Source organism: Nelumbo nucifera, chromosome 6 (assembly GCF_055504915.1).
Source record: "Nelumbo nucifera cultivar China Antique chromosome 6, China Antique-T2T, whole genome shotgun sequence".
In the NCBI taxonomy this organism is placed as follows: Eukaryota; Viridiplantae; Streptophyta; class Magnoliopsida; order Proteales; family Nelumbonaceae; genus Nelumbo; species Nelumbo nucifera.
In genome coordinates this window covers 64,412,409-64,424,974 of record NC_142654.1, presented here as the reverse complement: position 1 = coordinate 64,424,974, position 12,566 = coordinate 64,412,409, and the positions used below count along the sequence as shown (strand labels likewise).

Genomic DNA, 12,566 nt, shown 5'->3' with positions numbered 1-12,566 from the left:
AGGCTAGGGTTGTCGATGATACAATTATCTTTTGTGAAAGTGATGATCCTCAAAAGGCAAACAATCTGAAGCAGGTGAAAAAGTTGTAGGAATTTGTCTCTAAATTGAAGATCAATTTTGAAAAGGGCTGTGTAGTAAGGTTATAACTTGGGGGAGGAGGAGATGATTGGGGTAGCAGAGGCCCTAGGCTGTCCTAGTACTAGCTGGTCATCAAAAAGGTATGCCTTTAGAAGCCAATCCTTGGGAAGGAAGCTTTGGAGTCCAATCATTGGAAGATGTGCCAAGAATCAGCTTGGAAGAGGAATTGTGCCTCTAGGGGGTCGCATTACCCTAATTAAGTCGACCTTAGTGAACCTCCTAGTTTTCTTCCTTTCGGTCTTTAAGATGCCACATAGGGAGGTGCTGAAAGTAGAGAAGATCATGAGGGAGTTCCTATGGGAACTAGGTGGGACATAGTATGCAAAAGTAAAGAACAAGGAGGTTTGGGAACTGGTAATATAGAGAAGAACACGGCTCTGTTGAGTAAATGGCTTTGGAGATGGCCTTTAGAGAGAGAGGCTTTGGCATAAGGTTGTAGGAAGTATTCATGGATGTGCACATAGAGGTTGGAATGCTGGAGTGTCTCGGTGGGCTACTTTTAACTCTCCGTGGAAGGCTATTCACAATATCCTTCCCCAATTCCTCAGCCTAATCAAGTATGATGTGTGTACTAGAGATCGGGTTCTACTCTAGGAAGACACCTGGGTCGCTAACTCCATCCTTAAGGACCTTTTTCCAGCTTTGTACTCCCTATCCCTCTTTAAAAATAAACCCATTCAACAGTTTGTTTCTTTCTCCCAATCCTTGGGTTTTAGTTGGAATTTGGGGTTCAGAAGAGACCTGAGAGACTTTGAGCTTGATAAAGCCGCTTTATTGAGTCAAAACCCTTGACAATGTTTGTTTGGACTTCTTTAAACCTGATGCTAGAATTTGGACTCCCAATTCTCAGGGGTGGTTTTCTTGTGCCTCTTTTTTCTCTTAGTTTGTGTTCTGTCCCTAACCTTCAGCCTTTCTTTTGTAAGGAAATCTGGTCTAAACCCATTCCCCTAAGGTTAGAGCCCTTTGTTGGAAAGTCTACGTTGGAAATTAAACACCTTGAATAACCTACAAAAGAAAAGACCCAACCTCAGAAGAGACCTGAGAGACTTTGAGCTTGATAAAGCCGCTTTATTGAGTCAAAACCCTTGACAATGTTTGTTTGGACTTCTTTAAACCTGATGCTAGAATTTGGACTCCCAATTCTCAAGGGTGGTTTTCTTGTGCCTCTTTTTTCTCTTATTTTGTGTTCTGTCCCTAACCTTCAGCCTTTCTTTTGTAAGGAAATCTGGTCTAAACCCATTCCCCTAAGGTTAGAGCCCTTTGTTGGAAAGTCTACGTTGGAAATTAAACACCTTGAATAACCTACAAAAGAAAAGACCCAACCTTTGTATCTCCCCAAAACTGACATTCAAACGATCAGTAATGACTTCTTTCTCATAACTTTTTCTTCGCAGGGTGACTATGACAAAGTCCTAAAGATTGGACCCTGGATGGTGAATGGTAAGTACTTAGTTTTAATTCCTTGGAAACCTGGTTTCAATCCGTTAAAAGCTAAACTTGAGTCAGCAGATATCTGGATAAAATTGCCTAGATTACCTATAGAGTGTTGGTCAAAAGACAACTTGTCCTTCAGGAAGTACGAGAAGTGTTAAAACTTGATGATGATACCATCAAAATGTCACGTACATTGTATCCAAGGGTTTGTGTGAGAGTGAACCTCACCAAACCTTTCATCCTTGAAATCCCCCACTTCTGAGGAAGAACAGAATAGTACTAAAGTTTTCTATGAAAATTTTTATGACCTTTGCATCAATTGTGGTTGGTGAGGTCCGAAAGCCTATGAATGTCCAAAAGCTAAGCAAAACGACAATAATCAAGAGGGTGGATTACTGTCAACCGCAGGAAAAAGATTAGTTTTCATAAAAAAACTCCAAGTAATATGAGGGTGGTCGGCACAAGGGGTTATGAACGCAACAGGGAAAAGCCTTGGATCAACAAGCGCAATTTTCGTACTCACTTGAAAATCCCCTGGTCGGAATTGTGTTTGGACTATACTAATGGAGTTGCTAAGACCAAATTCATAAACCCTGGTCATCCCATCATTAAACCTACCACAAATGTCCAACAAAAACGATGGGTTGAGAAAAGGTACAAAAATATTTCAAAGAGAAACTTTGTTGAGACAAATAATTTTCATTCCAAAAGGAAAGTTTTAATTAAGGACAAAGCAAATGTTAATGTTTATGAGGTTGATTTGCAAGAAATAAAAGATGACCAGAATGAAAATGGGCTTGATGACAAGGAGGAAGACGTAGGAATGAAGCAATTGGGGAAGGAGATGATGAAGGGGAGGACGATATGGAGGAAGACTGGACGGAGCAACTCCAAAATGAGACTGCAGAACCAACTGAAGAAATGACAATTAAGAAAAACCAGCATGGGGAAGACTATGAGAATGATCATGATCTTCTTGGATGGGACAATATGGGTCCAAACAGAACCGAGGTGAATAATGAAACTACTTATCTGGAACATCAGGGGTGCGGGCAGACCGCAACTCCAAAGACAAGTTTTTGATATGAACCACATTCATAAGTTTAGTGTTATTTTTTTTTATGGAAACTAGTCAACCCACTTCATGCAAGAAAGATAGTGAAATCTTTGAAGTTTGAAAACTATTTTCTAGTTGATTCTGTTGGTTCTGTTGGGGGTCTTTGGATTTTATGGGAAAAAAAAATTATGTAATCTCCATATAATATTTTCTAATGACAGGCTTATTCATGTTAGCATAACTGATTTATCTTCAAACAAATCTTGAATGTGTATTTTTGCTTATGCGCCCCCTAATAAAACTGAACAAAGAGTAGTCTGGGAATAGATTAAAGACATTTTAGAAACAATAACTGAGCCTTGGTGCCTTGTTGGTGATTTCAATTCTTTCAAGACAAGTGATAACAAGAAAGGAGGGAGAGAGGTCATGGCGAGACAAACAAGGGATTTCAACCAGCTCCTTAATGATTGTAACCTTATGGAGTTGGAAATTAAGGGTCTCCAATTCACATGGAAAAATAAAGTCACTTGGGAGCGTTTGGACTGGACTCTTGTTAACAATGATTGGAGGAGACTATTCCCCAATAGCACTCTGCAAAATTTACCATTCCTTTCCTCGAACCACACCCCCCTCATCCTTCAAACGGATCTAAAGGTCTGAGGCCCTATAGATTCGAACAGATGTGGTGCTCAGATCCTAGTGTGCAAGAGGTCATATCTAAAGCTTGGAATGTTGAATGCTCTAGTTCTAAAGCAATCCAATTCATAAAGAGAAGAAATGAAGTGGTGACAATGCTGAAAATTTGGAATGAAAAACAATTTGGAAATATTTTTAAGAAAAAACAAAACATTTTAAATTCTCTTGAGGATATCCAACTAAATAATATTCTTACTAAAGAGGAAGCGTATTGGGCACAAAAATCAATAATCGAGTGGGTTAAACTTGGGGATAAAAACAATAAGTTTTTCCATACTTCAATGACTATAAGAAAATCTAGAAACAGAATTACTGCTATTAAAAATTACAAGGGTGAAAGAATTGAAGATCAAGAGGGAATATTATGTGTCTTTCATGAGAAATTCAAGCAAAGATTTCTAACAAAAGGGGCAAGAGGAATAGACGATTTTATTAAAGAGATCAATAACTGTATAAATGAGGATCAAAATAGATCAATTATTAGGGAGGTCACTGATGAGGAAATTGTTGAAGCTCTTAAATCAATCAAAGAACTCAAAGCTCCTAATCTGGATGGTCTTAATGCCCTATTTTTCAAAAACTTCTAGGACATCACAAAAGATTCCGTTTATAAAGCTGTTAAGGCTTTCTTCCATTCTGGGAAATTGTATCGAATTCTGAACAAAACTTTTATCACACTCATCCCAAAAAATGGGAACCCTAAAAATGTTAACAACTATAGGCCCATAAGTTTATGCAATGTCATCTACAAAATCATTTCAAAAATCCTTGTTAACGGAATTAAGCCTTTTTTGGATAATATTATATCTCCTTAACAAAGTACCTTTGTGCATAACATGCAGATTAATGACAACTTTTTTATTGCTCGTGAAATGTTACATACAATGAGAAAGAAGAAAGGAAAAACCGGTATGCTTGCCTGCAAAATTGACATGGAAAAAGCTTATGATAGATTAGAATGGGATTTCATTGAGAAAGTCTTGAGGAAATTTGGATTTCATGAGAAATGGATTAATTGGGCTATGGAATGTATAAAGAAGGTATCTTATCAAATTTTAATAAATGGTAGCCCCTCTATGGAATTTACCCCTTCTAGAGGGATCAGACAGGGAGATCCTCTTTCTCCCTATATTTTTGTTCTTTGTGCAGAAGCATTAGCAAAGAAACTTGAAAAAGAATCTCTAGGTAAGAAAAACCAAATTGGTTGTAAGGTTGCCAAAGGAAGTCCAAAAATTCCAATTTTACAGTTTAAAGATGACTGATTGATTTTCACTAAGACCTCGATTACAGGATGTTTGAAAATAAAAGACATTCTCACTAATTTTATTGCGACGTCTAGCCAGTGCCCAAAATTTTCAAAATCTACACTCCAATTCTCAAAAAAAAAGCCAATGAGATTCCAAAAAATCATAGCAAAAATTCTGAAGATCCCAATCCAAGCAAAGTCTGATATTTATTTGGGAGCCCCCATAATAAATGGTAGAGTTTCAAAGAGCACATTCTTGAATCTTAAGGAAAGGGTTAATAGCAAACTGGCAAGGTGGAAAAAAAAAACACTATCCTTGGTACGTAGAATGACCTTTCTGAATGCTACAACGAATACAATGCCGCAATTCCTCATAAGTTCTTTCGAGCTTCCCCAAAATATCATTGATGAAATTGATAAAAGCCAAAGGAACTTCTTATGGACAAATTCTAGTGAAAAAAAAAAACGGTTCATTTGATTGGTTGGAACAAGGTGTGTACCCCAAAATGTTGGGGTGGTTTGGGGCTAAAAAACCTCCATTGGGTTAATGAAGCCAATTTAGCAAAGTTGGGTTGGAAAATATTAGTTAACAGTGATAACCTTTAGGTTAAAATTATTAAAACAAAGTATCTTCAAAAGGAAGACTTTTGGAATGTGAAGGAAAAGAAAGGTATATCATGGGCTTGGAGAGGTATCCTTAAGGGGAGAGATCTCCTTAAAAAAGGGTTAGGTTGGGAAATAAACAATGGAAAATCTATCAAGTTTTGGAAAGATACATGGATTGGCAATACCTCCTTGGACCAAATTATTCCTCCTAATAGGATTGAAAATGATAATCTCCTTCTTAGTGAGGTTATTGATCAGAATAGGAGTGTATGGATTTAAAATAGAATTTGTGGCTTAGTTCCTTTGAATATTTGGGGGAAAATAAAATCAATCTTTATCCCCTCAAATCAAAAAGAAGATAAATTAGTGTGGAGACTTGGCTGTGATGGAAATTTCTCAATTAAGTCTGCTTATAAATTAAAATGTAACTTGTCTATTCATGAAGAGTTGAACCCAAAGTGGAATTCGACTATTTGGAAGATAAATTGTCCACCTAAATTGAAAACTTTTCTCTATCTCCTTCTGAATAAAATACTCCCAACAAAATTGCTTCTGCAAAATAGAGGTTTAAGTATGGATGGAAAATGTAGCTTTGTGGAGATAATGAGGATGCAGATCATATTTTTAAGAATTGTACACTTGTTAAACAAATTTGAGATGCCAATAATCCCATTTTGGAGGGTCCTTCAGGATTTAATCTTTCATTGGAAGATTGGTGGCTTAAAATTGGTAAGCAAAATTCAGATGGAGGAAGCAATGAAAGAGAAAAGTGTGCATTCTTATTATGGTATATCTAGAAAAATAGAAACCAAAAATCCTTTAATAATGTGTCAACCCCTATTCAAGTGGTGATTGAAAGAGCTCTATCGTCCATTTCGGAATATTATGAAACCAATTTGAAGCCTAATGGAGTTGATTCCCATTAGTCGTGCAAGTATGTTGTGTGGAAAATTCCAAATACCGGTACTATCAAAATTAACTTCGATGCGTCCTAACTAAACAATGGGTTGTACTCAGTCGTAGCCATAGCTAGGAACTTCATGGGTGAGGTGGTAGATTACAAGGCTTACCACTTAGGTTCTACGACAATCAACTTGGCGGAAGCTTGGGCTGCGTGGGAGGCCCACAACTTGGCAGTGAATTTCCCAAACCATTCCATCATCATTGAAGGCGACTCCTTGATCATGATTTCTTGTCTGAAATGGCTCATCAACCCCCATGGAATCTACGGAACATCATCGAAGAGTGTTTGGATTTGAAGAATCGAGCAAACGAAGACTTGGTCTACAATCATGTGTATCGGGAAGCTAATCAAGCAGCAGACTGACTCGCCAATCAAGCTTTTTCTTCCCTACAGGGTATAGTAAGTCTCAATCTTAGTGATCTTCCATGGAATCTAGCTTGTATTTCTAAGTCTGATTTATGGGGACATACTACCCCCTGTCTTGTGTAGCCCCTCTTGGTTTCTATCAAAAAAAAAAAAAAAAGTAAAGTTGCTAGAGCCCCATGCAACACATCATCTTCAGAACTTGTTGGACTCAAAACACCCTTCGGTTTCTCTCTTTCCAAACAATCCAATTGACCACTAGGGGAATCAACACCCATAGCTTCCAATCCTTAAACAGGTTAAAGAAACTCTTTGGAAGACACCAGCTAACATTTAGAAGCTTACAGAAGTGGTTGTCTAGCAGACCAGCAACCCTGCAATGCAGGAACAACTGATCCACTAACTCTCTTGCTTGACCAGACATCAAGCACTCCAAAGAATCAAAAACCCCAAACCCCTTCTAGCTAGCCATACTTTTTTTTATCAATAACAATTAGCTTTATTAAAATAGAAGGAAGCAATTACAAGATATAGGGGATACAAAATGACTTAACTCCCCATCAACAAATTACAAAAAGAGATAAATTAGAAATTAGCACAAAACAAAGACACCCTATTCACCCCTTGCTTAGCTAACCCATCGGCAAATGAGTTGGCATTTCTTTTCACCCAATTGTACTTCACCTCAATGTCCCTAGCAAACAATTTGAACTTTTTCCTTTCATTGCTATAGCTCCACATGGTATTGTTGTCTACCTTTAGCCATCAAACCACCACCAAACCACTTTCAAGGACCAATCTTATAATGTTCAATTGTCTTGCTCTTTGGATTCCTCCCAAAACCACAAAGATCTCGGCCCTGAGAGAGTCCCCTTCTCCAATTCTAGCTAGCTAGACATTCATCAAAAAAAATTCTAGCTAGCTAGACTTTAGTGAGGCATTTCCCATTCACAACAGACCATACCAAGAAGTTGCTTTAGTGGGTGCAAAAGACAGCTAAATCTCCTTCCAAGTAGGGGTGGATTCGAGCTCGAGCTCGATTCGAGCTAGAACATTGAGCTCGAGCTCGGCTCGAGTCAAAAACTCATAAGCTCGAGCTCGGCTCGTCTCGAGCTCGATTTGAGAAAAAAGGTTTTATAAAAATAAAATATTATATATGAAAAATATTTTTTTTGATATTTAAAAAATTAAGAATTATAATATTTTTATTATATATACCATTTTCTATAATTTTATTATATATATTCAACCTTGGCTCGTCTATTAATCGAGCCTATAAATTGGGCTTGAGCTCTCAAAGCTCAGTTAAAACCGAATAGAGCTTTTCACGACCCGAGCTCGAGTAGCTCGTGAAGAGCTCGGCTCATGGCCACCCCTACTTCCAAGGACCACACTAAGAAACTAACTCACAATCTACACCTCGAGGCCTCCCGCAGACAAAGGACTACACACCTTTTCCCACTGAACTTGTAATAGCCATGAACTTCGATAAGTGGTCGGTCAAGCCTCCAAAGGTCTGGAGAGAACGATGGGGAAGAGAGGAGAAGAGGTAGAGAGGTCCCCTAAGAAACCCTAGGGTTAGGGCTATTGGTAGTGTCTCCCGTGGAAGGAGAGTTGTCTCCCTTTTATAGTTGCATGGCTAGGGTTAAAAGGAAGTGCTCTTCCTTTTTCAGGAAAGTGTCCATGATTCGCTGAAGCGTCTATTGGGGTTTTGCCATGTATCCAATGAGGATCTTTTGGGATTGGGGTTTCCATATCCTCTAAGATTCTCACATGGGTGCATTTCTAACTTCAGCCCCTTTTATGCTTGCCCAAGATCCTGTATCGGGAATGATCGCAAAGCCCTGCGATCACACCTACGGTGATTTTAATGGAAAATGTAATGTTCGTCGTGGCTCGTATCATGATTACCTTTGTGCCATCAAGATCCTCATTGTAATCAGTGCGATGGTAAACTACATGTACTTACAGTACTACACACCTTTTCCCACTGAACTTGGTGGATTTTGTGTGCCCAATCTTTGCCACTCCAGAGAAAATCCCTAACTTTTTCCAACCTGCATGCCACTGTAGCAGGGATTGGAAACAAAGTCGGGAAATAAGTAGGAAATTTTACTAGTTAACTATTTAGTAGTCATCTTAGCACCCTTGAATAGGTACCTAAATCTCCATCTTTTCAATCACCAGTTCCCAAATGCTCTGGATGTGCATTTTGCACCAATTGGAAGGCCCAAACATTTTGCAGGTAGACTACCCTATCTTACGACCCAGTTCAGCTGCTAAGTTTTGACCCTCTACGGCCTCACCCACCAAAAATATTTCACTCTTTTGGAAGTTCACCTGCAGTCCAGACACCACTTCAAACCAAGCAAGTAGCATCCTAAGGTGGAAAAGCTGGTTATTGTCTGCCTCTAAGAAGAACAAGGTATCATCCAACGACCTTGAAACCTTTCAACAACCCCCCTCTGTAGCTCTTTTTGTCATTCTCACAAGTGCCCCCACCACACATAAATAACAGCAGGGAAAGGATCCATTGCCAAAGGCCCCTGGAACTTTCAAAGAAACCTGAGGAGGACCCATTTAAGAGTATGGAGAACTTGGCCATTGAAATGCAGACCTTAACCCAATTCCTCTACTTGATACCAAAGTTCAACTTCTCCAGGAATCTCTAGTTAACATGGTTGTAAACCTTCTCTAGATCAATCTTGCAAATCACCCCACCCTCCCATTCCTGATCCTTGAGTCAATTAACTCGTTAGTTACCAAAACCCTTCCTGCATCAGCCTGTCGGGAATGAAATATCCCCAGGACTCTGAAATAAGCTCCTTAAGATATACATACATTCTGTTTGCATGTGTCTTAGCTAGGATTTTATAAAAACTGCCCAGTAAGCTTATTGGTCTGTAGTCCAAGATACAGGTGAACCCACTGTCTTTAGGAATTAAGGATATAAACATGGCATTTAGGCTGCATTCCAAGGCTCCTTTCTCGTGAAACTCATTCAACACCCTCATGACATCTAACTTCAAGAATTCCCAGCACTTCTTAAAAAATAAAATGGTGAAACCATCATGCCCTGGTGTTTTCTTTCCTTCCAACCCAACTATTACCTTCCAGACCTCATCTTCCGAGAAAGGCTTCTCAATATCCAGTTTCTGTGACTCTGATAAACTGTTAAACTGAATATCCTCCACCCCCAAACTCACCTGCATCCCCTCCTTGTATAGGTTTTTATAGAAACCAACCACTTCTTTTTCAGGCCATGCTTGTACAGATTTCAGTTATTTCTTTTCTTTTAATTATTTTGTTCAAATAGACATTAAGGTCAAAAATGTCATTTTATACTTGTGTCTAAGAGAACCAGCAATAAGTAAAGCGATTGCAAAGTAAAGGGGGTGTCTTAGTAATATGCGAACTGTAGGATAGATCTTAATAATTATGTGAAACTATAGGGGGTGTTTTAGTAAAGGACCCAAAAATAATAAAGAAACATGCGGCTGTTTTAACATGTTTTGCATGTTCATGTCTTCTGGCATTGATCACAATACTTTCCAGGAAAAAAAAAAAGAATAAAGAAAACCAGGAGTGATAAGAGAAGGGGAAGAGACCTGCAACATCTCTTGTGGGAATAAACCAACCAATTCTTTGTTTTTATTTTATGAAATCCATTTTATTCTAAGAAAAGTTGGAGACTAGCTTATTTAATGCTTATTAAAGAGAAATTCAAAGGTTAGTTGATGGTTGCCATCATTAGAAGGTGGTAATCAGTAACTACTATCAGGTCCTATACCTGACCAGATGCAGCAAGCGCATCTGTAAGGAGAGACACGGCCAACCACACTTGCAAACATATCTGGTGAGCAGCCATAGCTAATGGTCCTTGACGAGCAGCCATTGATGTCCCAAGAGTCAGTGTAATAAGAACAGCCAGAGTTCTTGCAAGAAGGAAACCACCTAACAAAGAATAATGCAGTTTTTACAGTTATTCTTTTGTGTGCTTGAGACTTTGGCAAAGACATTACAAATTGAAATAAGTCCTACAGATAGAACCCAAAAAACTAGAGTTTTTTAATGAAACCACATCACCAACCTGTAAAATAAGTTATTTCCTCATCATGAAAGGTAGGAATTCTAAATTATACTCCTTACTTGAAGGTATGGGTTAAACTTAGTTTAATTTTTACAATTCTCCTAATACAAATCCATGGGTATATAGAAGCATTATGGAGGAGATAAGACAACTGGCAGAAGAGCTGAGAAATACAAGTGAATGTCAATTACAAAGTCTGCTACAGCTTGGAAGCCAAAAAATTAAAATATTAAAAAAACAATTTGGGGCAATTTGCAAGGAAATCATGTGTGGCTGGTGGGATTAGACCAACAAAGGGTTGTTTGTAACATTACCGTGCATATACCATTATTTTTAGCATATAAATAAAGTTAATTTCCTGCCAATGAAAATAAGGCCAGCAAAGTGCCTTTCTCCTCATGTTTGTATCCTCTGTTTGGCTAGTGGTGAGACCCTTCCTCATTTACTAATTCCCTGCTCTTTTGTGTCTTGTATTTGGGATTACTTTTCCTCACTCTTTGGATGCAGATGGACTCCTCCACAAGATGTGGTCAGCCTTTTTAGATCCAATGTCCTGCGGCAACAGAAAAAAAGGGCAAAATGCTTATGGAGGGTAAAAAGAGCAGCTATAGTTTGGACCATCTGGGAAGAAAGAAACCGAAGGATTTTCTCTGAGAAGAGCAGATCTAAGGAGGAAGTAATTGAAACTATAAAAATCAGATCTGCACACTGGGTAAAAACATTAGATATCTTCAAAAATTTTTCAACAAATAACATAATAAGAAAATGGAAGGAGGTGGCACAAATGGAATTGCAAAAAGAACGGACCAAGGTGGATTGGAAACCACCAGGGCCAAATAAATTGAAGATGAACTTTGATGGTAGCTCCTTTAGGAACCCGGGGAGGGCTGGAATAGGGGGAGTTTTCAGAAATCATCTTGGAGAGATTGTGGCGTTATTGTTAGGACCAATTGGGCATGGAGACTCGGTTCAGACAGAGACAATGGCACTCTTGCAAGGTTTGAAATTAGCAGTGCATTTAGAAGCTAGAGAATTGGAAGCGGAAGGGGACTCACTGTTAGTCATCTCTTGGGTTAAGCAAGTGAGCTCAGCACCATGGAAGTACAGATTTGCAATCCAGGAGATTGAGCTACTGGCTAAGAAATTTAGCTCTACATTTGGGTGGACCAAAAGGACAGCAAATAGACTGGCAGATACCCTAGCAAAACAGGGAATTGATAGGCCTTCACTATTTTGGGCAAAACTGTAGTTTTGAATGTGTTAAAAAATAGAGGGTTCATGATCCTTGTATTCTTGAACCTTTCTTTATTTTATTACTCTGTAAAATACTTGTAATCTGTTTAAAAATTAATAAAATTATCTTTCACTGATCAAAAAAACAAAGTTAATAATAGTTGCTGATAAAAAAAGGAAAACAAAATTGAGCTCAATTTAAGTAAACAAAGGATTGATAGATGTGCCGATGTATAATTGATAGAATTATATCAGCTTTCTAGGTGAAGGAAAACTGGGAAAGGAAGTTGCTCCTAATTTAGTTCAAGGGATTGACTAATTGGCATATCTGTTCATGTACAAAGCCATGGACAAAGCCCATTTCATGTAGAGCTGATATACATGAGAAATCCAAAGAGGTATCAAAAATATAGAAATTGTATATGCTAGAACTTTGTGCTCAATTCTAATTCTAGGATGCAGAATAATATTCAAATTTAAAGACATTAAATTTCTGTCATACAGTTAAAGCATAGACTGATCAAGCCAAAGAATTGCTTAATTTTTTTTTTGGTAAAATAGGAAAGAAGCCCAAAGTGGTTATTTGCAACTATAAGATACACACCAGATTTCAAATAGCCACCGAAATGCAAATTTTCCAGCTTGGGAGGTAACAACACAGCCCTCTTGTTAAGAAACCATAGCATAAAAAAGCTGACAACATACCTGAAAGTTCAAGACAAGACATAGAAGGTCATGG

At 38.2% G+C, this 12,566-nt stretch overlaps 1 protein-coding gene across 4 annotated transcripts in view; it reads right to left on the bottom strand.

Moving 5' to 3' along the window:
* LOC104587108 (MATE efflux family protein) overlaps nt 1–12,566 on the bottom strand; it is a 49,390-nt gene that overhangs the window by 19,576 nt on the left and 17,248 nt on the right. For all 4 annotated transcript variants that reach the window (XR_733548.3, XM_010244567.3, XM_010244566.3 and 1 more), the window contains exons 8-9: nt 12,432–12,532; nt 10,295–10,458 (exon numbers count right to left, since the gene is read on the bottom strand). Coding sequence is in view for 3 of the 4 variants with exons in the window: in XM_010244567.3 (XP_010242869.1) it covers nt 10,295–10,458; nt 12,432–12,532 (265 nt within the window). In the remaining variant the exon portion in view is untranslated. The remainder of the gene's footprint in view (nt 1–10,294; nt 10,459–12,431; nt 12,533–12,566) is intronic.